Source organism: Peromyscus eremicus, chromosome 16_21 (genome assembly GCF_949786415.1).
Source record: "Peromyscus eremicus chromosome 16_21, PerEre_H2_v1, whole genome shotgun sequence".
Classification (NCBI taxonomy): Eukaryota; Metazoa; Chordata; class Mammalia; order Rodentia; family Cricetidae; genus Peromyscus; species Peromyscus eremicus.
In genome coordinates, this window is record NC_081432.1 from 61,885,892 (window position 1) to 61,911,862 (window position 25,971).

General features: G+C 47.0%; 2 protein-coding genes across 2 annotated transcripts in view; one reads left to right on the top strand and one right to left on the bottom strand.

The window, feature by feature from the left end:
• Positions 1–25,971, top strand: part of Trem1 (triggering receptor expressed on myeloid cells 1) — a 70,685-nt gene that overhangs the window by 2,778 nt on the left and 41,936 nt on the right. The window lies entirely within an intron of this gene.
• Positions 3,006–11,281, bottom strand: LOC131926158 (triggering receptor expressed on myeloid cells 1-like). The gene is made up of 4 exons (XM_059281440.1): positions 10,986–11,281; positions 10,423–10,587; positions 4,074–4,257; positions 3,006–3,400 (listed from the first exon to the last, which is right to left on the bottom strand). Exons 1-4 carry the CDS (start codon positions 11,044–11,046, stop codon positions 3,298–3,300), a joined length of 513 nt encoding a protein of 170 aa, XP_059137423.1. The 5' UTR covers positions 11,047–11,281; the 3' UTR covers positions 3,006–3,297.

Below are 25,971 nucleotides of genomic sequence, written 5' to 3' on the forward strand. Positions count from 1 at the left end.
TAACCTGTGTCCTACCATCCCCTGCCCCACAACATCTTCCCTCCCTTTCAGGCTGCTTTCTAACTTCCTGGCTTCTACAGATATTCCAAGTTAAACGTTCAGTTTGAAAGATTTGACAGTGGAATCCACATACGAGAGAGAACATGCAGTGTTTGTCTCTCTGGGCCTGGCTTACCTCATCTGGTATTGTTTTTTCCAGTTCCACCAATCCACCAGAAAATTTAATAGTTTAATTTTTCTCTATAACTGAATGAAATTTCATTGTCTATATGCATCATATTTTTATTATCCATCTGTCAGTTGATGGACATTTAGGCTGTTTCTGTGTGGCAACGATTGCTCCCATTCTGTAGGCTGTCTCTTCAGTTGATTAAGTTTCCTTTTCAGTCAGGGAACTCTTGAATTTCACAAAATCCCACATGCTGTTATTGGTCCTGTTTCCTGTAGTGAGTCTTTCTTTGGACAGCCAGCTCCCAAATAACAACATGGAGACCTTTTATTAGTTATGAAACCTTGGCCTTAGCTTAGGCCTGTCCCACTAGCTCTTAAAACTTAAATTAACCCATTGATATTTATCTACGTTCTGCTGCGTGGCTCTTAACCTCTCCTCAGTACCTTATGTCAGGCTTCCTCTGTGTCTGACTGGCAAATTCCACACACCTCAGATTCTTCCCAGAGTTCCTATCTCTGCCTGGAAGTCCTGCCTACCCTCTCTTGCCTAGCTCTTGGATGTTCAGCTCTCTATTGAACCAATCAGAAGGTACTAAGGTGAGGCAAAAGAGAGACATCTTCACAGTGTACAAAAAGATTATCCCAACAGTTTCCTTCATGACTAGGGTCCTATCCAGAAAGTTCTTACCTGAGCCTATGTGCTGTAGTGTTCACCCTATGCTTTCCTACAGAAGTTTTGGAGTTTTAGGTTTAATATCAAGATCTTCGGTCTGTTTGGAACTGATTTGCATATATGCAGAGTGAGAGAAGAATCAAGGTTTATTCTTCTACACCTAGATATGTAGTTTCCCCAACATCATTTGTTAGAGATGCTGTCTTTTCTTGAATGTATGTTTTTGGCATCTTTGTGATAGGTGTATGGACTTATATCTAGGTCCTTGAGTCTGTTCTATTGATCGGTGAATCTATTTTTGTGCCAGCACCATGCTGTTTTTACTATGATGGCGGATCTATTTTTGTGCCAGCACCACGCTGTTTTTACTATGATGGCTCTGTAGTACAACTTGCTATCGGCAATGGCGATGCCTCTGGCGGCATTTTTATTGTTCAGGATTGTTTTGGCTACACAGGGTCATTTGTGCTTCCATATGAATTTTCAGATTGTTTATCAAATTTATGTGAAGAATTGCATTACACTTTTGACAGAGACTGCATTCATTATGTGGAATGCTTTTGGTAAATGGCTATGCTCACCACATAAATTTTACCAACCCACGTGCATATGAGGTGTCTCTGGTGTCTTCTTCAATTTCTCTCAGTGCTTTAAAGAATGCATGTGAAGGATTTCTGTGAAAGTGCATGTGGAGTTCAGAGGTCAACTTTGGATGTAGCTCCTCAGGCCACACACTTGGTGTCCTGTCACAGAGTCTCTCCTAAGCCTGAAACTTGCCAAGTACACTAGATTTCTGGCTAGTAAAACCAAGGAAGCTTCCAACTCTGCCTCTCCAGAGGAGGGATTAAAGCCTGCTGCACCCTAACCAGCTTTTTCACATGGTTTCTATGGATAGCACTCGGGTCCTCAAGCCTCCATGGCAAGCACTACACCAACTGGGCCTTGACTGGACCATGGCCTCCCGCTTGGTTCTTTACGTAGAAAACAAACACACTGAGATTAGCTTCTGGATCAATCCTCCAGAGACTCATGCCAGAGCACCAAGATAAAGTGAGTTCCACTGAGGCCTCTCCCAACAGAAGAGACTGTGGGGTTGGAAATACCCTGTGCCTCATCAATGCCACCCCAGGGTGGGATTATACAGAGAGCCCTGTCCACAGGAAACATCCTTCTGTGGGGGAAGCATGCCTTAAGACTTGGGATCTCTTCAGGGGAGTAGGGGAAAGTCTCCCTGCCAACAATGCGCTTTCCTGACTTAAGATGAGTGGAATAGCCACTTCTCAGCCTTCTGCCTGAGATCAAGTGAGCTGGATGCTATGTGGTGAGATGTGTTTGCTCTTGGGAACCTTAGGATGAAGTTGGCCCTCGCCATTGCTGATGTGGAATGAGCTAATGTACCATCTTTTCCTCACACACAGGGTCCCTTTGTCTTTAGAGCCCAAAGAGATGGGAAACAAGAAAATACCTGTGTGTGTGTCTCAGAAACAGCATCAGGGACACAGGGCACCTGGGAGGAGCCCGAGAGGTGGAAGAAGGCGAGGGGGAGGTAGAGGCACACTGGGGACACCCTCCCCAGTCCGGGATGGGCTCCTCCCCCACCCCCACCCCCTCAGTCCAGGAAGAGGCCATTCAGCTGGCAGCAGAGCCCTGCTCTGCATCTCTCAGCCTTTGGAGCCCGTCAGCAAGGGAACTCTCTAGACTTCATTCCTGCCAGGAGGTGGGGGCCCACTGCTCCTGCAGCCTCACGCTGGTCACACACAACTTGGCCTTCATGGGTTGCACTGAGGAGTCAATGATAAATGCACACAGCATGTTGATGCATGGTACTGGTCCAATCCTACAGATGCTGGCTCCTCCTCCAAGAGTTTCCCAGACAACAGCATCCAGCTGAGCTTGATTTCTCTCTTCCAGCTGCATAATTCTCAAGGTGGGATCTTGTCTTCTTGGTCCATGGTCGGGAATGTTCAGAGGTCAACAGATGAAGACAAATCTGGGTACCTGATTCCCAGAGAGGAAGGCCCCAGAGGCCGGGAGAGCAGGCTCTTCATCAGCAAGGGCCCTGCCCAGGCGGCTGGAATTGCACCAACCAAGGGAAGGACAGGGGGCAGGAATAGCAGAGGTGACCCCAAACCTCACACCTCCCATGAAGGTGACAGGGAGAAGCACTGGGCTCTGGCTTTATTTCAGGCCAGCTCATCTATTCAGGCGGAATGGCCGGTGGGTGCTGGGCACTGTTTCCCCTCTTCTGAGGGTACAGAGCACATACCCAAGATGATGGAGGGAATGAGGAGGGCGGGCATGGCCAGCAGGGGACATCCTGAGCCTTAGATGTCACCCATGATTACAGGCTCAATTCATGTCACAGTCCCTCCTTAGCCCCCATCCCCAGCTCGTCCCCGTGAGACAGACATGGCTAAAAGTCAGAGGTCATTGTTGTGTGGTTTCATGGTCTGTCACCCAAATGACCTCTGTGTGACAGCAAACAACACTGTGAAGACCAGGGTCTTAACGAAGAGTCCACAGACCACGGGAACAACGACGCTGGATATGGAGACCCTGTGGAGAGAGGAGATGGAGGGTTGATTCAATGACTGCCCACACTGCAGAGTCTGGGAAATTCTTCCCATCCAATCTTCTCTACTCAGGTCCTCCCTGCAGCTTTCCCACAGCCTTTGGCCCTGTGCAGTTTAGATGATCACTTCCTAAAATAAGCAGTCAGAAATATGTTTGGCGGAGAGTCTAGAGTTCAGTCCAGGAGATGCATAAAGGAGGAAGCGTTAACCCAGGCATCTTGGCCGCCTCTGTGGAATGGAGTGAAGCCCATATCTAGGGAACCTGATCCCCACTGTCAGCATTCTGACCTGCTTCTGGGGACAGTTGCCATACCTTTAACCTCATTTTCCCTCTCCAGAAACCAAGAAGAATCCAACCTTGCTGAAAACTCCACAGCAGAGTTGTCATGATTTTAGCAAAATGACTCTCCAAGTTCCGGGTAGACAGCAATAGACATAAAAGAGACCCTCACAGGAGAGAGAGAGAGAGAGAGAGAGAGAGAGAGAGAGAGAGAGAGAGAGAGAGAACACCGGGCAGATGGGGAAGGGGGTGAGGATACAGTGCTCTACATGATAGGACACAGGGACAAAAGGACTAGGTGACAAGGAATCACACAGAGGCCACATGGAGTACTAGGAAATAAAGGTTGTCCAAACCAGGAGCCCAGAAAACATACCTGGTAACAGTTGTCACATTTGGGAAGGTGACTCCAGGGTCAGGAGAAGAGACACCAGCTGTGAACTTGGGGAAGGGTTGGGTCACAGTTCTGTCTCTTGGCACGTGTTTTGTGGTAATAAGGATGGGAGCTTTAGTTGGGATTGTAGTAGGAGTGATGCTTAGGGTGGGCAGACCTGAAGAATCTGCAAAATACACAAGTGTTAGATAAATGAATGAATGGACATAGAATGGACAGGTGGATGTATATATATATATATATATATATATATATATATATATATATATGTATATGTATGTATGGATGAGGAGGTGAAGAGAAATGGAGCTGAGGAGAATGAACATGACCATTCAAAAAGCAAGATTTTCTTCTACTAAAATCAAAAGAAATAGTGTAAAGTCAGCCTGAATCAGAGAGAGAAAAAAATGAATGGAAAAAGAAAGGAGGGAGGCTGGAAAGAGGCATGAAGAAGACTTCTCGGGCTGTCTGAGTTATGGAAATGTTCTCCTCTGCGGTTGTTCACCTCTCTATCTGCCCCATTCTCCTGCTTACACTGTTCTCTCTACCTCTGTAAGTCACGTCTTCTAAAAGTTGTCTTTACTGGTGTATTACATCTGAACTTCCTCTTGGACTTGGCACGGACTCCCTAGTTCTAGGAAGGGAGGCCTGTTTCTCTTTTCTCTGCCATCCTTGATCATCCACTGTCACTCGTTAGGGATGTAGAGCCCAGCAAGGCACCAGCTCTTCCTCAGTGAGTTCAGAGATTCATAGGGGGGACTTGTAAGTACACTGGTCACCACTGAAGTGAGCCTAGACACTTGTTCCTCCTAAGCAAGTGTCACTTCAGGTCTCCTGAGCCAGGGTCTGATTTGAAATAAGAACTTCAGGTGGTTCATGCCTACAGCAAGTCTGAGATACACAGTTTAGAAGGCCATGGCGGCCACCAATGGCATCTTGGGAGGAGGAGAGTACATTACAAGAGCTTCCTAAGGATATGACTTCAAAGTAGAGATTTGGGAAACGGAACCCATTTATATTCCAAGCCTCATCTTTCACTGAACCCTGCTACCCAAGGGGAATTCATGTACAGGAGTGCCTGCTTGCCATTGGCCTGCAATGGCCCTCAGATGAAGATTCTGAGAGGAAGTCAGGCTACTAGAAACCCTGGGCCCCAACGCATCCTCACCTGACCTAGCTCTCTCTACCCTCTTAGAGCTTGAGCTCTGTAAGCCTGAAAGGATGGCTGAGCTCTGTAAGAAATGGTTTCCCTAAAACTTAGCTGAGTTGTGTCTTGTTTGTTTTTTAACTGCAAGAGCCACATGACATGTGGTCCATGGAAGTCAAACTTTGTGAATGATCCTGTGTTTGTGCGTAGACATTGCCATGTGAATATGGATGCACACGTGTGCAAGGGTTTACATGCATGTGGAGACTAGAGGTTAGCTTCATATGTCATTCTTCAGGATACCTTACTTTTTTGAGGCTGAGTTTCTCACTTTTTACTTGAAATGCACTGCTTTGGCTAGGCTGGCTGGCCAGTGAACCCCAGGCATCCACCAGTCTCCACTTCCATTATTAGCATAGCCCACCATGATAGGCTTTTTTTTTCTAATGTGGTTACTGAGAACAGAACTTAGGATAGAACTCACGCATGCATGTCAAGCACTGTACTGCTGGGCCGTCTCCCCAGCCCTACATGTCCTGCATTTGAACGTGTCACACACTTTTGACATCTGTCTTAGGATTTCCATTGCTGTGAAGAGACATCATGACCCCGACAACTCTTATAAAGGAAAACATTTAATTGGGGCTGGCTTACAGTTCAGAGGCTTAGTCTATTATTGTTATTGGGGAAGCATGGGGGTATGCAGGCAGACATGGTGCTGGAGAGGTAGCTGAGACTTCTACATCTGGATCCACAGGCAGTAGGAAGAAAGAAAGAGATGGTGGGGAGAGGGAGCCGTACAAGCCTTGCTTAAGCATTTAAAACCTCAATTCCCACGTTCAGTGACACACCTACTCCAACAAGGCCACACCTACTCCAACAAGGCCACGCCTACTCCAACAAGGCCACGCCTACTCCAACAAGGCCACGCCTACTCCAACAAGGCCACACCTACTCCAACAAGGCCACACCTACTCCAACAAGGCCACACCTACTCCAACAAGGCCACGCCTACTCCAACAAGGCCACGCCTACTCCAACAAGGCCACACCTACTCCAACAAGGCCACGCCTACTCCAACAAGGCCACGCCTACTCCAACAAGGCCACACCTACTCCAACAAGGCCACGCCTACTCCAACAAGGCCACACCTACTCCAACAAGGCCACACCTACTCTAACAAGGCCACACCTACTCCAACAAGACCACACCTACTCCAACAAGGCCACACCTACTCTAACAAGGCCACACTCCCTAATAGTGCCACTCTCTATGATCCTATGGGGGCCATTTTCTTTCAAACCACCACGTTCCACTTCCTGGCCCCCAGTGGCTTGTAGCCATATCATGATACAGAAATACATTCAGTCCAATTTAAAAAGTCCCATAGCCTATCAGTCTCAACTGATCTTTTGTCTGTTTAAAAGTCCAAAGCCCAAAATTTCTTTAGAGACTTATGATAATCTCTTAACTATAACCTTTATAAAATAAAAATAAAAAGCATATTATATACTTCTAACATACAATGATATAGAACATACATTACCATTCCAAAAAGGAGAAAAGGGAGCATAGTGAGAAAATACTGGACCAAAGATACACCAAAAACTATCTGGGCAAACTCCAAATTCTGCATCACTATGTCAAAGCTCCCTTCAGATCTCCAACTCCTTTCAGCTTTGTTGACTGCAACACACTTCTTTCTCTTGGGCTGTTTCCACTCCCTGTTAATAAGCTTTCCTTGGCAGGTGTCCCATGACTCTGGTATCTCAAACATCTTGGAGTATTCAAGAAAATCTAGGCTTTACTTTGACAGCTTTATGTAATGGCCTCTCCAGGCCTCCATGCAGGGACACCCCTGACACACATCTGGCCTCAGTGGCTTTCCTTAATTGCAGAGGGAGATTCCATAACCACTTTCTTGTATCCTTGACTCTAAAGCCAGAACCACATGGCTAAAGATGCCAACTTCTGCTGTTTTCAAGGGCTGGAACATGGCCCCCTTGTTCAAATATGTATATATTTTTACCAGCTTTATGATTTTCTTGATTGCTTAAGTCTAGCTGTTCAGAAACTTACTCTTAGACCAGGCTGGCCTTGAACTCAGAGGCTTGCCTGCCTCTGCCTCCTGGAGTGTGTCACCTTGCCCCTTTTCATTTTTCTTTAATTCCTTTTCACTTAGCTGGGTAGAGTCTTTCTATGAGGTCACCACTCCCTTTATTCCACTTAGTAGCAGGCTTTTCTTTAATCTGTTTATATTTCCTGGTGTCTCCTTTTCTCCTCAAACTGTATATTCTGTATTTTTCCTTGCTCTTTTTCATTATTGATCTGCATAAGCATTGGCCACTGATAACCAAACAACACAGTCAATACTAGGCTGTCTGGAAATCCCCTCTGTCAAAGCCATTAATCCATAACTCTTCATTTCAGCCTCAGACAGATTTTCAGACAAGGAAAGAAAATAGCCACATTCTTCACCAAAATATTACAAAAAATGATCTCTAGGTCACATATTAATATTCTCCTCTTAAACCTCCTGATCCAGGCCCACACACAGTTCAAATTACCTTCAGCACCACTGTCTTCAACATTCCTAATAGTATGGCTCATTAAGTCTGTCTTAGGGTGTTCAGCTGCTTTCCTAATCCAAAGAGTCTGTTGTAGCATATAGTTCGGAGTATAGTCCATCACAGCAGGAACTCAAGACAACAGGAACAGTTCAGAGTACAGTTCATCACAGCAGGAACTTAGGACAACAGTTCACAGTTCACAGTACAGTCCATCACAGCAGGAACTCAAGATCAGTTCACAGTACAGTCCATCACAGCAGGAAGTCAAGACAACAAGAACAGTTCAGAGTACAGTCCATCATAGCAGGAACTCAGGACAACAGGAACAGTTCAGAGTACAGTCCATCACATCAGGAACTTAGGACAACAGGAACAGTTCACAGTACAGTCCATCACAGCAGGAACTCAAGAACAGTTCACAGTACAGTCCATCACAGCAGGAATTCAAGACAACAGGAACAGTTCACAGTACAGTCCAACACAGCAGGAACTCAAGACAACAGGAACAGTTCAGAGTACAGTACATCACAAGCAGGAAGTCAAGACAAAAGGAACAGTTCAGAGTACAGTCCATCACAGCAGGAACTCAAGACAACAGGAACAGTTCAGAGTACAGTCCATCATAGCAGGAACTCAAGACAACAGGAACTGGAAGCAGCTGGTTGCAGTGCATCCAGTCAGGAAGTAGAGAGCAATGAATGTTCTCAGGCCACTTTCCCTTTTATACTTTTATACCCTAAGCTTAGGGAATGGAGCCACCCACTTTTAGAATGAGTCTTCCCACCTCAAGCTAAGATAATCCCTCACAGGTGTGGCCAGGGGCTTGTCTCCCTGGTGATTCTAGGTTCTGCCACATTGACAACTAAAACCATCACACTTGGCAAGCACTTTATTGGCTGAGTGTCTCCCCATCCTGGTTCCACTATGTTGGAACATATGAAGGTCACAACTAATGCCTCCCCAACATGGAGTGTGCCTGGGGCAAAGCTTTCATAAAAATAACCTCCAGGCACCCATTGAACTGAAGGGCTGGACATACTCTGGAGCAGGGAAAGCTCTGGGAGGAGCTGTTCAACCTGTGAACTTATGAACATGAAAGACTAACTCAGAAAGCCCTCCACCACTGCAGTCTTCAGCATGAGACACACAGGAGACCCAAGTCATCAGGAGCAGCTGCTGGGCTCCTGTGGGCCACAAGAATATGTTACAGAGATTCAGCTGTATATTAAAGCTATACCTAGAAATTTCAAGGCATTTTTCTAGAGGAAGCCATTTATCAAGGAATATTTGGTGTTATTCAGTTTTTAATATTTCAGCTGTCTGCTGCTTTGAAATTCTTGTGGCCCATATACTATTAGGCCATTTTGGCAAATAGCTAAATTTCTCAGACCTACTGCTGATCCACTAGGTAACTAACATCCCTGCTGGGCCTAGGAGACTGGCAGACTGTAGATGTATAGCTTTGCTTCTTGTGCAAATGAAGCTCAGACCTCCCTTCCCCAGACAGGAAAATGTCATTCTAGAGCAATTGACTCAGAACAAAGAGGGCTTTTGCATATTCAGGTGGAGTGAAGAGTGAGGCAGAATTCCTGGCAGCAGAGAGTCACATGGTGAGGAGAGGAAGAACAAGGCAGTTTTTCTGTAGATGGTGGACAGAGCTGCATACCAGAGAGAAGAGAGAAAGGCAGATATTCTGTAGATGGTAAGGCAGATGTCTTGTAGAGTTTTCTCAGAGCCAGGAGTAAGGAGCAAGGAAAGAAAGACGGAGGATGAAGGAACAGAGGACAAAGAGAGGTCAAAAGTGTAAGGGCTCAGTTATTACTAGGGCTATGAGGGTACAGAAAAAGTAGGTACAGAGAGGAGCTGGGAGTCAGGACGGAACTTGTATAGACAGAATTTTGTCCTAGAGAAATAAAGTAAACAGATATGGGCTATAGTTTACATAGATTCTTTTCCCTGAGATAACCCCACACTGGATGTAGCATTTTCTCCAAGACTCTGGGAGGAACTTTCTCGGGGCAGGCCCTTAGGAAAATCCTGTTACTGGGCCACCTTCCCAGAGCTCTGAGGTTCTCAGTTGTCAAGGGCAGATCCTGAATGAGGACCTCCATCTGCTAGCCTTACCCACTAAGCCTCCTGTGTGCCTCTCGGTCTAGCTGTCTCCTCTCAGTCCACATCTCTCAGTGCCCTGTCCATCTGCTCTGAGGTCTCTCTCATGTGATGGAGCCCACCAAGCCTACAGAGAACGTTTCTGATGGGATTACAGTCAAGGGATGTTCAGGAAAAAACAACTGTGACAGCTCAGGGGAGCCATAAGATCCTTCAATAAACTGATTTCTATTAGCAGCAGCAGCAGCAGCAGCAGCAGCAGCAGCAGCAGCAGCAGCAGCAGCAGCAGTGTTAAGAGTAACTGGTTAGAACTGCCTAGAGGCCAGCAAGCCTGGTTCTAGGGTTGGCTCTGCCCTGAACCAGAAGGTGGCCTTGGGGGAGGGGCCTTTCTTTCCCGTGCTCCAGTTTCCAGGCGATTGGGGAAGCAGTTTCTAGAGTCCTCTCCAGCTCTGGAGCCTTGTGATTCAGGAAGGCTGAGAGAGCCATATAGAATGGGGGAGCTCACCTTTCGACACCTCCAGGTGGATGTTTCTGAGAATAGAAATTCTTTTGAGATTTTCAGCGATCCCACAGATATAGAGACCCGAGTCTCTCACCGTGAGTGCAGTCATGGTGACATTGAAGAATTGAGAATCAGGATAGTCCCTGATGGAGAATTTTGACCGCTGAGTATTTGTGCTGCGACTGGACACTAAGATTTCACAAGTTTCTGCTGATGTTTCCCGACACCACACCTTCTCCTTGAAGCGCTGACTGGGATCATACTGGCATCTCACCACAATGGTCTTGCCCTCTGCTCTTTGAAGAAACACTGTGTCCTGTGCCCAGGAGCCTGAGAAAACACCCTTCAGTCAGAGCCCCCAGCCTCCACAGCAGGGCTAGGAGATGGGTTCATTTCTCAGGGAGTGACCCTCTGTGTTTATGCTCGGGATGTAGCTTAGAGCCAGCCGCTGGCCACAACACTCCATGTATTCTGCATTCCCAACCACAGAGCCCATCTGTGCACACCTCCCAACTCCTGCCCTTTCCTCTCCCTGGTTCCTTCCCTCTGTCCTTGTCCCCTGTCCTCACCTGAGGCCAGGAGCACCAGCAGGATGGGGGATAGCAGGCATGTGGCCTCCCAGGCCATAGGTCCTCTTCTCAGCTGGGATGGGGCAGGAAGGGAAGGACTAGAGATGCTCTGAGGAGAAGAGACCAGGGCAGGGCAGGATCCAGGCAGCCACCACAGCCAGTGTGGGATGAATTGCCAAGGAAGCAGAGACCTCCGTGGACAAGAGGGAAGCTGAGCAAGGCCCGTGTGGCCCTGTGGATCCTCCAGCCGAAGGCTTTGTAGCTAGGCTCCTGAACTGTACTAGATAAAGGCTTACAGAGAAACTGTAGTCTCCTGCCTCATAAGATGGGGTGAGGAAAGCTGAGAAAGCCCAGGAGGAAACCACAGTGAAGTAAGAGTGTGCTTGTTTCTCCCCAGCAACACCCACAATTCCCTACTTCCTCTTTAGCCTCAAGTTTCTGTTCTCCACCCAAGTCTGGCTTCACTAAATGCAGGTGTCAGAACCAGAGGCCCTTTGGAGACCTGGCTAGAACTCTAAGGCCAGCTTGCCCTCAGGGGTCAGAACCTTGCTGACTGGCCCACCTGGGAACCAGAAAGTTCCATTGGACTAAAGGGAATCAGAAGAAGGGGATGGACATTCATTCTGAGGAATGGAAGAGCAAGGGGGTTCTGATAAGTTTGGGAGACAACAAAGTTGGGTATGAAGGAAGAGAGTTTAGATGGAGGGAAGAGAAAGGGGAGCCCTAGGCCCCCTATGTTATCCTCCTATGCCCAGCTTCCCAACATGACATAATCACTGTTAGTTATTTGGCGGTGCTCATACCCTGCAAGGAAATGTCATGAAACACGACGGAATCCACTAACAAAAGTTTTATTAAGATAAGAGAGAGGGACATGTGTGCTCAGGCCTGTTGAAAGGACACATGCATAAAGATGGAAGCTGGGAATATGGCGCTGCCGGCTTATAAAGGCTAGGTCGCACATGCGTACACAGGGTCATGTGGCTACTCCACGCATGCACATAGATCACACAGTTGCCTTGTGGGCTTTACGCAACCATGCAAATCCACGGGGTCCTGGTCACAAGAGACATTTTGACCCGGAACTGGCTATTTTGACCCGGAACTGGCTATTTTGACCCAGAGCTGGCTAGGCAGAAGTGTCTAGGTCTGCCGGACATGTGCAACCATGCCCAACCATGGGAGCATGTTGTGAATCTATCATCCCTGACTCATGTTTTTTAAAAAAGAAAAAATTGTGGTTGAGTGGGTATGGGGCGTCGTTTCTGTCAAAGACTGCTTCCGGCTGAATAGTGGGTATCGGTTGGCTCTTGGGGGAAGTGGGGAGGGTAGCTTGTGAATTCCTGGGATGATGGTGGGGGTCCTGGAATGAAGTTCTGTGGTCCCCTTGTTCTGCAGCTGTCTGTCCTTCGTGGTATGGCTGGGAACCTTTTTTCTGACAAGATACTGGTGGCACAGAAAAAGCTTAGAGAAAAAAGAATCATTATTATTTTATTTTTGGAGTTGGCATTTATCTGAGGTAGAGTTGGCCTGCCCAGATGGAGACATGTGACATTTATCTGAGGTAGATCTGGCCTTAGTACTCTGCTTAATTTTTATCTGAGACAAGCCCTTATTAGAAGTAGTTTATTTAGGGCTGGAGAGATGGCTCAGAGGTTAAGAACACTGGCTGTTCTTCAGGAGGTCCTGAGTTCAATTCCCAGCAACCACATGATGGCTCACAACCATCTATAATGAAATCTGGTGCCCTCTCCTGGTGTGCAGCCATACATGGAGGCAGAATGTTGTATACATAATAAATAAATAAATCTTTAAAAAAAAAAAAAAGTAGTTTATTTAAGGCACCTGTTTCCTTCATTAGTTTAGCATTTAGGAAACGCAGGTGATCAGCTGCTGAGTATTGAACAATGATAGACTGTTGTATTACATTTTTCCTTACCGCCTGGATATTTCTGATGGTCCTTTTTGCCTCTGGCTCTGTGTGGCCCTAGTTGGGAAAGGAAGGGGTGATATGTTATTCCTCTGGAATTGGTGACAAGGCAGTGGATCCTGATGTCTTCTGGAGCTTGAGAGTACAAGGCCCTGTTTGTTTTACTGTATATGAAGAGAGATTTTTCTGGGATGGAGGTGAGTTAAAAGATTTTAGATGAGACAGATGGACCCAGTGAGGAAAGCCCTTGAGTTTAGCAGCTGTAGGAGTCACAAGAATTACCTTGAAGGGTCCCTGCCACTTGGGGGCAAGGGGTGAAGGGCACTGGCCTGGAGGAAAGAGAAGAACCTGATCCCCAATGTGGATTGGAGGTGGACAATTATTGTCACAGGGCTGAGGTAATGAACAGTCTGCATAGCTCCATAGGATAGACCTTAGGTGACATAAAATGGGAGTTAACAGGCTATCTGGAACAGTTGGAGGGTTGGATAAAAGACCTGGTGTTAGAACTGGCCTTCTATACATTAGTTCAAATGCAAAAATTGAAAGAGGCTTTTTAGGAAGAGCCCTCAGCCTGAGAAGAGCTAGAGGCAATAATCTTACCCAGTCAAGGTGAAGTTCCTGTGACATCTTAGTAAGAATAGTTTTTAAAGACTGGTTGGTATGCTCCACCTTTCCTGAGGATTGAGAATGGTATGGGATATGAAAATGCCAAGGAATGTTAAGAGCCTTAGCTAGTGTCTGAGAAATCTGAGAGGTGAACTCCGGGCCATTGTTAGACTGAAGAGAAGCAGGAACCCCAAACCGAGGAATAATTTCTCGGAGAAGGAGGTCTGCAACTGTCTGAGCCCGCTTATAAGAAACCGGGTATGCCTCCACCCAATTTGAAAATGAGTCCACCATCACGAGGAGATATTTAACTTTCCTGATGGTGGGCATATGGGTAAAATCGAGCTGCCAGTCAGTCCCTGGAAGGGAACCTCTAGCCTGGTGGGTGGGAAAAGGCTGACTCCTGTACTTGGTATTGGGATCTGTTTTTTGGCAGATCTCACAAGAGGCAGTAATAGTTCTTAAGAACTGTAAGTCCTTGGAGGTGGGCTGCAGGTGAGCTTTTATAAATTGAGACAGAGCAAGATTATTAGGATAAAAGAGCTGGTGTAGATAGGAAAGAATTTGTCTAGTGTCTGGAGTTCCCTGTGAGGGTGTAGGCTGTACTGTATGGATTCCCTGTGGTGGGTGAGGTGAGACTTGGCCCTGGAGGGCCACTGTCCTGGCTGCCTGGTCAGCCCGGTTGTTTCTCCTAGAGATGATGGAGCTATCGGTCTGATGAGACCGGCAGTGGACAATTCCTATAGCCCTGGGGATGTGGGAAGCTTCCAGCATGGCCATTATTTGGCCTGAGTTAGATATGGATCCCCCTTTTGCTGTGAGAAGACCACGCTCCCTCCAAATATCAGTGTGGGACAGGAGGATATGAAAAGCATATTTGGAGTCTGTGTGAACATATAGAGATTGTCCCTATGCCAATTGGAAGGCACGGGTGAGAGCTATCAGCTCAGCCTGTTGGTTAGTGGTGTGTGTGGGTAATGCCTGTGCCTCTATTACCTCAGTATCTGACACTATGGCATAACCCACTTTATGGGTCCCTTCATATAAGAAGGAGCTGCCATCTGTGTACCAGGTATAAGTAGCCTGAGGCAATGAGCTCTCCTGTATGTGTGAAGGGTGAGGTAACAGTTCCTCCAAGGTTTCAGTGCAGGAATGAGGAGAATAGTCAGCGTTAGGTTGAGGCAGGAGGCTTAAAATATTAAGAGGTGGACAAGTCCAGAAAGTAAGTGTGGCATCCTCTAGTAATGCCACCTGGAGAGAAAGAACCCGGGAAGGAGGTAAAGTTTGTAAGCCTTTATAAGCTAAGAGATGGGACAGATTATGATGAGAAAACACAATAATGGGTGACCCAAAGCTTAGCTTCTTTGATTCCCGAATAAGGAGCTCTGCAGCTGCTAAGGCACAGATGCAAGGTGCCCAGCCCTGACTGGTAAGGTTTAACTTCTTTGACAGATATGCTACAGGTGCAAAGGAGGGTCCCAGCTGATGCCCTAGATTTCCCAGGGCAAATCCCTCCTTCTCTGCTACATAGAGGGAGAAGGGACGGGTTAAGTCTGGAAGATGAAGCACTGGGGCCTGAAGAAGAGCCTGTTGGAGCTTTCGGAAAGGTCTAGTGACAGGATGGAGGAGGAGCTCATGTGGCGAGCTTTGAGCTGACTCGTATAAGGGGCAAGCAAGGAGAGAAAAAGATGGAACCCAAGACCGTAGGAAGCCAGCTATTCCTAGGAAAGACAGAATCTCCTGTTTAGTAAAAGGGACTGTAAGAGACTGGATTAGATGCTTTCTGTCTACAGTAATAGTCTTATGGGTTGGAGTAATGGATAGACCCAAATAGGTGACCTGGGGAGTTGACAGCTGAACTTTAGAAGGAGATACCCTGTAACCTTGGCTGGATAAGAAATTTAGGAGAGCAGAGATGTTAGTTTGGCTAACCTCTAAGGATGGGCTACAGAGTAAAATATCATCTATATACTGTATTAGTTTAGAGCCAGGGAGAGACAGAGAAAGTAGGTCAGAGGCCAGAGCCTGATCAAATAGGTGTGGACTGTCTCTGAATCCCTGTGGCAGAACAGTCAAAATCAGCTGTGTGGACCAATGAGTGTCAGGGTCAGTCCAGGTGAAAGCAAAGATATTTTGAGACTGAGGACTGAGAGGAATAGAAAAGAAGGGGTCTTTGAGATATAGAACTGAGAAGTGAGAGGTTCCCAAAGGGATAATGGACAGGAGAGTATAAGGGTTAGGCACTACAGGATTGAGGGTGACCACTGCAGAATTAATGAGCTGGAGGTCTTGAACCAGGCGGTAGGTTCCATTAGACTTTTTAACTGCAAGTATGGGGGTGTTAAAAGGTGAAGAGGTTGGGTGGAGCAGCTTTTTCCTGAGAAAGTCAGAAATGATAGGCTTAGGTCCTCTTAGGCTCTGGAGTGAGAGAGGGTACTGAGCTTGGGTGATATATCTGGTAGGGTCCTGTAACTGGATAGTAATAGGCTGATGGTGTCCAGCGATAGAAGGGTTCTGGATGTCCCAGACTTTTGGATCTACCTGAGAGGCTGGCAAGAGAAAGGAACTGTTAGAGTCAGTAGGGTGGGTGGCTAGGAGAAGGAGGAGGGGAGCTGCTGGCGTGTCTGGGATGAGGCGAATGTGTGGAGCAAAAGAAATGGATGCTCCTACCTTAGCTAGAAGATCCCTTCCCATTAAAGGTACAGGGCAGCTTGGCGCCACTAAGAATGTGTTTGTGAGAGGAATGCCTCTGAAAATGCAATTAAGTGGTGGGGTCTGGATAAGGTAGGTAAGGCTGTCACCCAAACCTGACAATAGGGAGATGAGAAGGAGAGGTGGGTCCCCAAAGCTCTCTCAGGACAGAGTAGGTAGCTCCGGTGTCCAAAAGGAACGAGATGGGGGTGCCCATTTACTTTTATTATTACCCTTGGTTCCCTGTGTGAGATGGGAGTGGCCGGGGCAGATCCTGGGCAGTATCAGTTCTCACTGTAGGCCAAGCCTAGAAAGTCAGCCAGAGGGTAGTCTTCGTCTGGTGTTCCTATGTTGCTTGGGACATTAGGACAGTCAGCTGATCAGTGACCCTTTTGGCAAGATTTTGGACAAGGCCTTGTCGGTACCCTTTGTGGGGCGGTGGTGCAAGCCCGGGCCCAATGGCCTTCTTTCCTACACTTGAAACAGGGACCAGACAGCTTTTGGGGAGCCGGTCGGATGGTGTTTGCCAGCATCTGGCAGCTCCTTTTATGGGCTTTTTCATCTCCCATGGTATACCTTAAATGCTATCGCCAGCACATCTGCCTGTGGGGTCAGAGGGCCATTCTCTAAATGTTTAAGTTTATCCCTAATGTCGGGGAAGCTCTGTGAGACAAAGTGGGTCATTAGGAGCTCCCTGCCCTCAGGGCTCTCCGGGTCTAAGCTAGTGAACTGAAGAAGTAGAGCCTTGGTGAGCTGCTCTAAGAAGTGAGACGGATTTTCATCCTTGTCCTGAATTATCATTTTTAGTTTTTCATAGTTTACTGGTTTTAGGGCAGCCTTATGGAGGCCTGTCAGGAGACAGGTAATAAATCTATCTCTGGCTAGAGAGCCACCCTGGGTGTTATAGTCCCAGTGTGGTTCTTGGTCAGGAACTGCCTCGGCTCCTGGAGGATGTGAGGAGTTAGTCTGGTAACCTCGTCTGCATAGGTCCTAGCCTGTGCTCCTCAGGAAGTAAATTATTAGAAAGTATCATGTGTATATCATGAAAGGCGAGACTATAAGATTAAGTTATATATTGAAACTGTTTAATAATGAAAGCAGAATTAGAAGTATAAGAACCCAGCTTAGTTTCTATCTGAGAGAGTTCTGTGAGAGAGAATGGAACATGAACTTTAATCAGTCCATCCATACCAGCCACCTCTCGTAAAGGGAGAACAGTGGAAGGGTTTGGATGGCTGGAATCAGGCAATTTAGCAGCCTGAGAGTGGGTGGTAGGAGGAGTGAAGGTTGGAGCCAGGGCAGGGCCTTTGGAAATGGCTGTTGCCGAGGGAGAAACGGCTTTAGAGGAAGAAGAATCCGGAAGAGGAGCTGAAGGAACAGTCGCCCTAGGAGTAGGGGTGGGAGCCAAAGGTCGGATAGGTGGAAGTTCCTGAGCAAGATCTAGAGTCAGAGATTCCGGAGTCAGAGAATCCTCCGGTTTAGGCATAGCTAAGAGCATATGAGCAGGAGAGAAGAAATCCAGAAGAAATGGTTTAGCACTGAGAAAGAAGAAAGCAACTCTTTCCATTTGCCTGTTCACTGGCAGAAATTAGATAACTCTCATAAAATATCGGGATCTAAGGAGCTGCTCGGCGGCCAGTTTTTGTTATTTTCTAAAGCATATTTGGGCCATCTCTTAGTACAGAGATGGATCAGCTTAGGTATCTTTAAGTAAGGCATTAAGCTGAGAGGTTTTAAAGCTTCAAGAAGACAGCCTAAGGGAGAGGAAGGACTAATAGGGTTGGAAGCCTTATTTCCCATGTCTGCAGCAGAGAGGCAGAAAAATAAAAAAAATAAAAAAAACAAACGTGATCCGGAGCCAAGGCCCCAGGTGTCCCCAAGGCCAAGGACGGATACCGGGCACAGGTTGCTAGATGGTTCGTCAACTGAAAAGCAGGGGCCCCCCACTCCGTGAGGCAAGGATTCCCTGTGAATCTGGACAGCGTCTACCGCTTTGTCAAGCCGGAAAAACATGTCGCCCTCACACAGCCCCCAGGATGCACCCAACGGCAGTGGTCCAATTGTGAGGAATATCTCAGGCTGCAGACGTGGGAGATGGCTAGAAATTTAGGCCTGCGATAGGGGCCCAACGTAGTCAATAAAGACCATGGTCTTTATTGAAACTGGGTTCCCCCAGTTTCAAGAATACTCAGTGAGACACCGGACACTCAACAGTCATTCTCACAGATTCAGGAAACTGTTTACACTGGCTGAAAAGTGGGGGACTCACCAATCAGAGAAGCGGTGTTGCATGGAATTTTCGTGTGGCTAGGCGAATGGACAGTGGTCTGTCGCATACGGAACAGAGTCCCCAGTTTGTGTGGAGCAGTCCCCGGTTTACGGGTTTCCACTGGAAGTGCCCGCTTAGTCACTACACCAGATGTTAGTTATTTGGCGGTGCTCTTACCCTGCGAGGAAATGTCACAAAACATGACAGAATCCACTAACAAGAGTTTTATTAAGATAAGAGAGAGAGACAGGTGTGCTCAGGCCTGTTGAAAGGACACATGCATAAAGATGGAAGCTGGGAATATGGCGCTGCCGGCTTATAAAGGCTGGGTCGCACATGCGTACACAGGTTCATGTGGCTACTCCACGCATGCTCGTAGATCACATGGTTGCCTTGCGCACTTTACGCAACCATGCAAATCCAGGGGGTCCTGGTCACATGAGATGTTTTGACCCGGAACTGGCTATTTTGACCCAGAACTGGCTAGGTGGAAGTGTCTAGGTCCGCCGGACATGTGCAACCATGCCCAACCGTGGGGGCATGTTCTGAATCTATCAGTCACTGCTAAGCATCACTTGAAAGACTGTACTCACCAAACACTTTTCAGAAATAACTGTCACAGGGCAGCAAGATGGCTCAGCAGGTAAGGACACTTGCTACCAGGACTTATAACCTGAGCTCCATGACCCACACAGTGGAAGGAGAGAACCAATTCCCCAAAAGTTGTCTCTGACTTCCACATACGTGAAAGTTTAAAGTAAATAAATTTAACTGTCATTACATGAGCTACGAAAATCAATAGCTACAGGCTGTTCATAGTAAACTGATAAGCAAGGAGAAACCAGGCATGATGGTGCGTGACTGTGATCCTAGCATCAGGAGATGGAGGCAGGAGGATGTGAGGTCAAGTTTATCCTTGGCTACCTAGCAGGTTCAGTCAGGGCCACCTGAAACCCTGTCTCAAAATAAACAAATAAATAAAGAGATTTTAAAAACTATAGGAATGGAGAAGCCCTGAGGAATATCAATGTCATGTGGCAGCTAGGATGCCAGGGGGCAAGGGCTGACCCAGACTGCACAGGACTCGTGAAAGGCTCTGGGGAAGAGAGGGACAGAGGAGTGGGCAGTACTACAGGCCCCGAGGAAGGCCAGGCTACCCTGTGAGGAGGTCTGAGAGGCAGGGTAAGCCTTTGACCAAGTTGGCAAAGAGGTGCTAAGCCTTTAGACAGCGGTGTCAGCCAGCAGCAAGGCAGAGTGTCTAGGAGGGACTTGCCCATGGGTAGGTGACTTTCAGCAGCTGAACTTCCTCCTCACCCATCCCAGCACAGTGAAGTCAAAGGACGCTGAGTGTGGACCTGACAGCATACATCACCATAAGCAGTGCAAGACATGCATCTGCAGCCATGATGTAAACAATTCTGGGAGCCGGGTGGTGGTGGCACATGCCTTTAATCCCAGCACTTGGGAGGCAGAGCCAGGCAGATCTCTGTGAGTTCGAGGCTAGCCTGGGTTACAGAGTGAGATCTAGGACAGACACCAAAGCTACACAGAGAAACCCTGTCTCAGAGAAACCAAAGGAAAAAAAAGTGAACAGTTCTGGGAGAGCACACAACTGCGGACATGGGGCTACTTGACCTGCTCCTTCTGGCCAAGACGATGAGCTTTGTGCAGGGTGTCCAGTCTCTATAGGCCTTAGCTCAGGAAGCTGTTGCCACTCCAAGGCAGGTGTATCCCTGGCCTGTCTGGCACGCCTGCTCAATGCCCCATCCATCCTCAAACTACTATGGTTCTGAGTCCCCTGGAGCACCAGAAAGAAAGGTGAGAAGAGAAAGGAGGAAGAGACTGGCCTGGGGTTTTGAGAAAAGAGCCTCAGGAGCCACTCAGGCCATGGGTGCTGAGGACATGAGTGTCCATAGCCACTCCTCAGTTCCAGTGCCCCTCCAGTGGAGTTCCCAAGTGGGTAGGCATTAGAGTGAACAGGTCTCATGCATTGCTGGCTTACAGAAACCCCTGGCCTGATCACACGAGTGGGAAATCACTGCCACAATCTCCTGTTAAACCTCTTTTTCACTGAAGACCTCCATGCATCCACTATCTGGGGCTTGTCTCTGGCCTTCTTTGTCCATATACCAACTTCGGGGGCAGCCTTCCCAAGGTTCCAAGGGGCATCAGCCTCTGCTGTCTCTGTACTCACACCCCTAAAACCTCCTGCAGGCATCATCATCTCCTGTATCCTGCAGGCATCACCATCTCCTGTCTCCTGCAGGCATCATCATCATCTCCTGTATCCTGCAGGCATCACATCTCCCGCCTCCTTCAGGCATCATCATCATCTCCTGTATCCTGCAAGCATCACCATCTCCTGCCTCCTGCAGGCATCATCATCATCTCCTGTATCCTGCAAGCATCACCATCTCCTGCCTCCTGCAGGCATCATCATCTCCTGTATCCTGCAAGGATCACCATCTCCTGCCTCCTGCAGGCATCACCATCATCTCCTGTTTCCTGCAAGCATCACCATCTCCTGCCTCCTGCAGGCATCATCATCTCCTGCATCCTGTAGGCGTCACCATCACCTGCCTCCATCTTCATGCTCCAGCTTCACACAGCAAACTCCTCCATGAAGCCTGACCAAGCGTGCTGAGCTTGTAGGATCTCCACACTCCCCTCCCTGAAGGACCCAAGCATATCCTGCCTCCTGCACCATAGTGTTTGACCCTGCGTGAGGGTCTGCTGTGTGTGCAACTGCCCTATGCCTTCGAGTCCCTCAGTCACTCTCAGACTGAGGCCAGAGCTGTCTGACTTCTTTTCCCTGCCTGCCCTGCCTCTCTAGATATTGAGCTTTGCTCATGAACTGACATCCACATGCCCTTGCCCTTGCACACCTTGCACTAGAAGGTGGTATACAGTGTGTTCAACCTTCATCATCCTTCTGTCCAGAAGAGGACACAGTATCAGAGAGGGACAGCAACTCATTGTCACACTGAGATGAAGGGCTGGACTGGGGATTTGAACTCAGGCCTTGATTTCAGTACCATGTACCTTAAAATTCACAAGAAAGTCTCACTGAAAAGGCCACTGTAGTGGTTTGAATGAGTTGTCCCCTAATGTCTCAGGCATCTGAACACTTGGTATGCAGTTGATAGTGCTGTTTGGGACAGTTTAGGACATGTGGCCTTACTGGAGGAAGTACGTCACAGGGGGTGGGTTTGAGAGCCTAAGACCCTACCTTCCTCTGAGTTCCTCCTCTCTGCTTCCTGCTTGTGAACCAAACTGTGAGCTTGTAGCATCCTGTTCCATCCTGTTGCATGCCGCCATGCTTCTCTGTCGGTGGCCTGAGAGGGGCTGGCAGGCAGGAACCAAGTGACATGTGGGATCTGCAGGCTTCCAGGACAGAAGGGCCAGCAGCCACAGTCAGGGCACATCAGAAGACATGTGGCCTTGGTCAGCCTTTGTATAGTGATATTTTATTTGTACTGAAATGTGATTTGTATGTTAATAAATAAAGTTGCCCGTGGGTCAGAGCTATTAGCAAGCCATAGCGAAAGCTGGGCAGTGGTGGTGCACGCCTTTAATCCCAGCACTTGGGAGGCAGAGCTAGGTAGATCTCTGTGTGTTCAAGGGTACAGCCAGCATTGGAGACACACTCCTTTAATCTCAATACCAACCATAGAAGACCTGGAGGTCTATACAGACAGGCAGTGACTAGGAGGTCATGTGGTTGGGTTTACAACCAATGAGAAGGCAAAACAGAAACTCCATAAAAAAGACAGACACAGGAAGTAGCTCTCTTTTGGAGAGGTACAGTGACAGTGAAGGGTAAGGTTTTTAGCTCTTAGCTATTGCTCTGACCTCTTGGCTTTCCTCTCTGTATTGGCTCTGTGTTTCTTATTTAATAAGACGGTTGGTTACATCTACATTTGGCGCTCAACGTGACAAGAATCCATTAAAAACTGCTTGGCTTGGCTTGGCAGCAGGTCCGGTTTCCCGCCTGGGTGGCCTGGCTCCCTAGCTCGGGCCCAGGTCGGCTTGGTCTCAGGCCAGACTGACCATAGCCCCAAGTGGTTACACGCAGCTGGAGCTACTTGCTTAAAGTCGGTGCTGCAAACAACTCAGGCCTGCCCTGCCTAACAGGGCCTCTGCCTGTAAAGCCAATGCATGTGGTCGGAGCTTAAGAAAGCCGGAGCCTATGCTTGACTTGACTCAAGACTCAAGCGGGAACACGTGGCTGGATTTAAGCTTTTAGCCAGAACTTGTGGCTTCTCTCTCCTCTCTCTCTCTCTCTCTCTCTCTCTCTCTCTCTCTCTCTCTCTCTCTCTCTTTCTCTCTGTCTGGATTCACACCTCGGACACTAGGTGGCTGTTTTGAAATTCTCTCAGATTTCTACTGTTCTACTCAGACTTGTTAAGTCAATTAAGATATCAGATATTTTAAAGGAAACTATTTAAAAGAGAAATTTTTTTCCACATAAAAAAATGGGTTTTATGTGTACATTGGGAGAAAATTGGGCTTTGTTTGAAGTTTTAGGCAGTCTGACAATGGAACAACTATATGAGAAGATTAATATTGATCGAATTATGCACTTTATTACTTTTCTTATCCTCATTTTACTATTTAAAAAGATAGTCATTTTTTAAATGTTTTTTATTATGTATACAGAAAAGGGTGCCAGATCTCATTACAGATGGTTATGAGCCACCATGTGGGTGCTGGCAATTGAACTAGGACCTCTGAAAGAGCAGTCAGTGCTCTTAACCTCTGAGCCATCTCTCCAGCCTCAAAGAGAGTCAATTTAAGTGCCAGGATAAAAGTTTTAGAAAAACCTGTTAAATCTGTTAAAATGAATTACAGAGAAATTCAAATTCAGACAGAAGAAATTAACAATAATGTTGTTTCAAGATTGGATCATAAGGTTACAGAAAGAAAGCCTGTTTTCACACAATCACCCTTAATATATCCAGTAACCGTACAGCAGGTACCTGTTCAAGTGAATACACATAATATTTGGGCTCCAATTGAAATGTTAGATTTACGAAGGTTTAAGGAAGCAATAGTATCTTATGGCATGCATTCCCCATATGTAAAGCAAATGTTAAACACCTGGACAACTTATAATAGAATTATACCACAGGACTGGCGGGAGCTGGCACATGTTGTTCTGGAACCCGGACAGAGGCTCCAGTGGCAAATGTGGTTCAAAGAGGAGGCTAAAAACATAGAAAAACAATGGAGGGATAAAGGAACACAAGTCTTCCAGGATCAGCTTATTGGAGAAGGCCAATATGCTTCAGTACAAACACAATGTTTATATGATGTCCAAACCCTAATTCTATGTCAAATGGCAGCCTTGAATGCATGGGACAGAGTTGAGGAACCAGGAAACAAAACTGAGTCATTTACAAAGGTTATACAAGGCCCAAAAGACTCTTTCACAGATTTTTTACAAAGACTGGCTTCAGCAGTAAAGAGAATGGTCCCGGATTCAGAAGCTAGTCAGATAATAATTGAATCTTTGGCATTTGAGAATGCAAATGCAGCATGCAAAAAAAAAATCAGGCCATTAAACGTAAGATCTGTACCTTTGGAAGATTGGATTACAGACACGGTTAATGTTGAGGCTCATGACCATGACGATATGTGGGTAGGAGAAGCAATTTCAAAAAGTTTGAGAAATGTTAGATGTTTTAGATGTGGAAAGCAATGACATTTGAAAAGGGACTGTAAACAGGTCATTCCTAGAAGCAATGTTTCTTCAAGGAACAATGGCAACAGAATGCCCCTTCCTTCTGGAGTATGCAGAAGGTGTGGTAAGGGAAAACACTGGACCAACAAATGTAGGTCAACCAGGGACAGGCAAGGTAATCCTTTGCCTCAGGCTTTGGGAAACTCCCAGAGGGGCCTCAGGCAGGCCCCCCAGCAAATACAGTTCAAACCTTTCCTGCAGTTGTAGAGGAAACCCCTACTCAGAGCAATTAAATAACCAAATGCCTATTGGAATAAATCATGCTGGTCGGGATAATGAAACAGAGAGAACAGAAAATTCAGGAGAAAACATAAAGAAAAATTTTTGGCAAACTTCTATAAATGAACAAAGACCAAAATTAACAATAAAAATAAATGGTGTATTATTGTCTGGTCTGGTAGACACAGTGGGGACATTACCATAATTGCACCAGAATTTTGGCATCCAACTTGGCCTCTTGAGGAGGTAATGTTCAACTGTTAGGAATTGAGACATTATCTCAAGTGAAACAGCGTGCAAGATGGCTCGAATGTATAGGTCCAGAAGGATAGAGAGGAAAATTAAAACCATATGTGGCTAACATAGCTATGAACCTGTGGGGTCGAGACCTGTTGCAACAATGGAATACTCAGATTAACATCCCTCCAACCTCAGAAACAAACCATAAACTAGCACATGTTTCTGAGAGAAATATTAGAAGGCATTATTCTGAGTGTTCACCAGCCATCCATATTATACAAGAACAGGGCACAACCACTGATGGTCTCACAAAGACACCAAAGATCTGGAGGGGCAGCTCAGTCAGTATGTGCTTACCATACAAACATGAGTTCAACCCCTAGAACCCAAGCATGGTGCACATGCTTACAACCCCAGTGCAGATGAGGCAGAGGCAGGAGAATCCCTAGGGTCACTGGCCAGATAGTCTAACCTACCGGGCAAGTTTCAGGTTAGTGGCAGACCCTGTCTCAAAGAAAATAAAAGAGTGATGGATGGCACCTTTGAATGATACCTAAGGTTGTTTACTGGCTTACACACAGACACACAGACACAGACACACACACACACACACACACACACACACACACACACAATGATAAGAGAAATGATGACAGAAAAGTAAGTCCATTTTGTGATGGCATTCCTCCAAATGAAGACCCCAGAGTCAGTTTTCCCTGCTTCTAGGGTTGACATGGAACAGAGCAAAGAAATGAGACCCAGCCTCTCAGCTGAGAGGGAAAATTCTTCCTGGTTCACAACAGGGAGGATGGAGATGCACTCAGGTCAGGGGAGAAGGACCCGGCATGTGGCTGGTGAATTTATAATAACTGGTGGCTTTTCCCTGACACTTGCTGGATCCTCACCCTTTCCTGTCCTATAAACGTGGAAACCCCACATCTCTGCTCAGACTCTTCTCTCTTCTTTCTGTACACAAGAGACAAATTTTTGTATCTAGCCTGTTCTACAGAGTGAGTTCCAGGACAGTCAGAGCTGTTAAACAGAGAAACGCTATTTCAGAAACAAAATACACACACACACACACACACACACACACACACACAAAAAAAAAAAAAAAAAGATGAAGACTCCCTGGAAAGGGAAGTGTGCTGTGGGATGTTCTGTATGGCAAATGTGTTGCTCTGATTGGTCAATAAGTAAAACACTGATTGGCCAGTGGCTAGGCAGGAAGTATAGGCGGGACTAACAGAGAGGAGAAAAGAAAGAACAGGAAGGCAGAAAG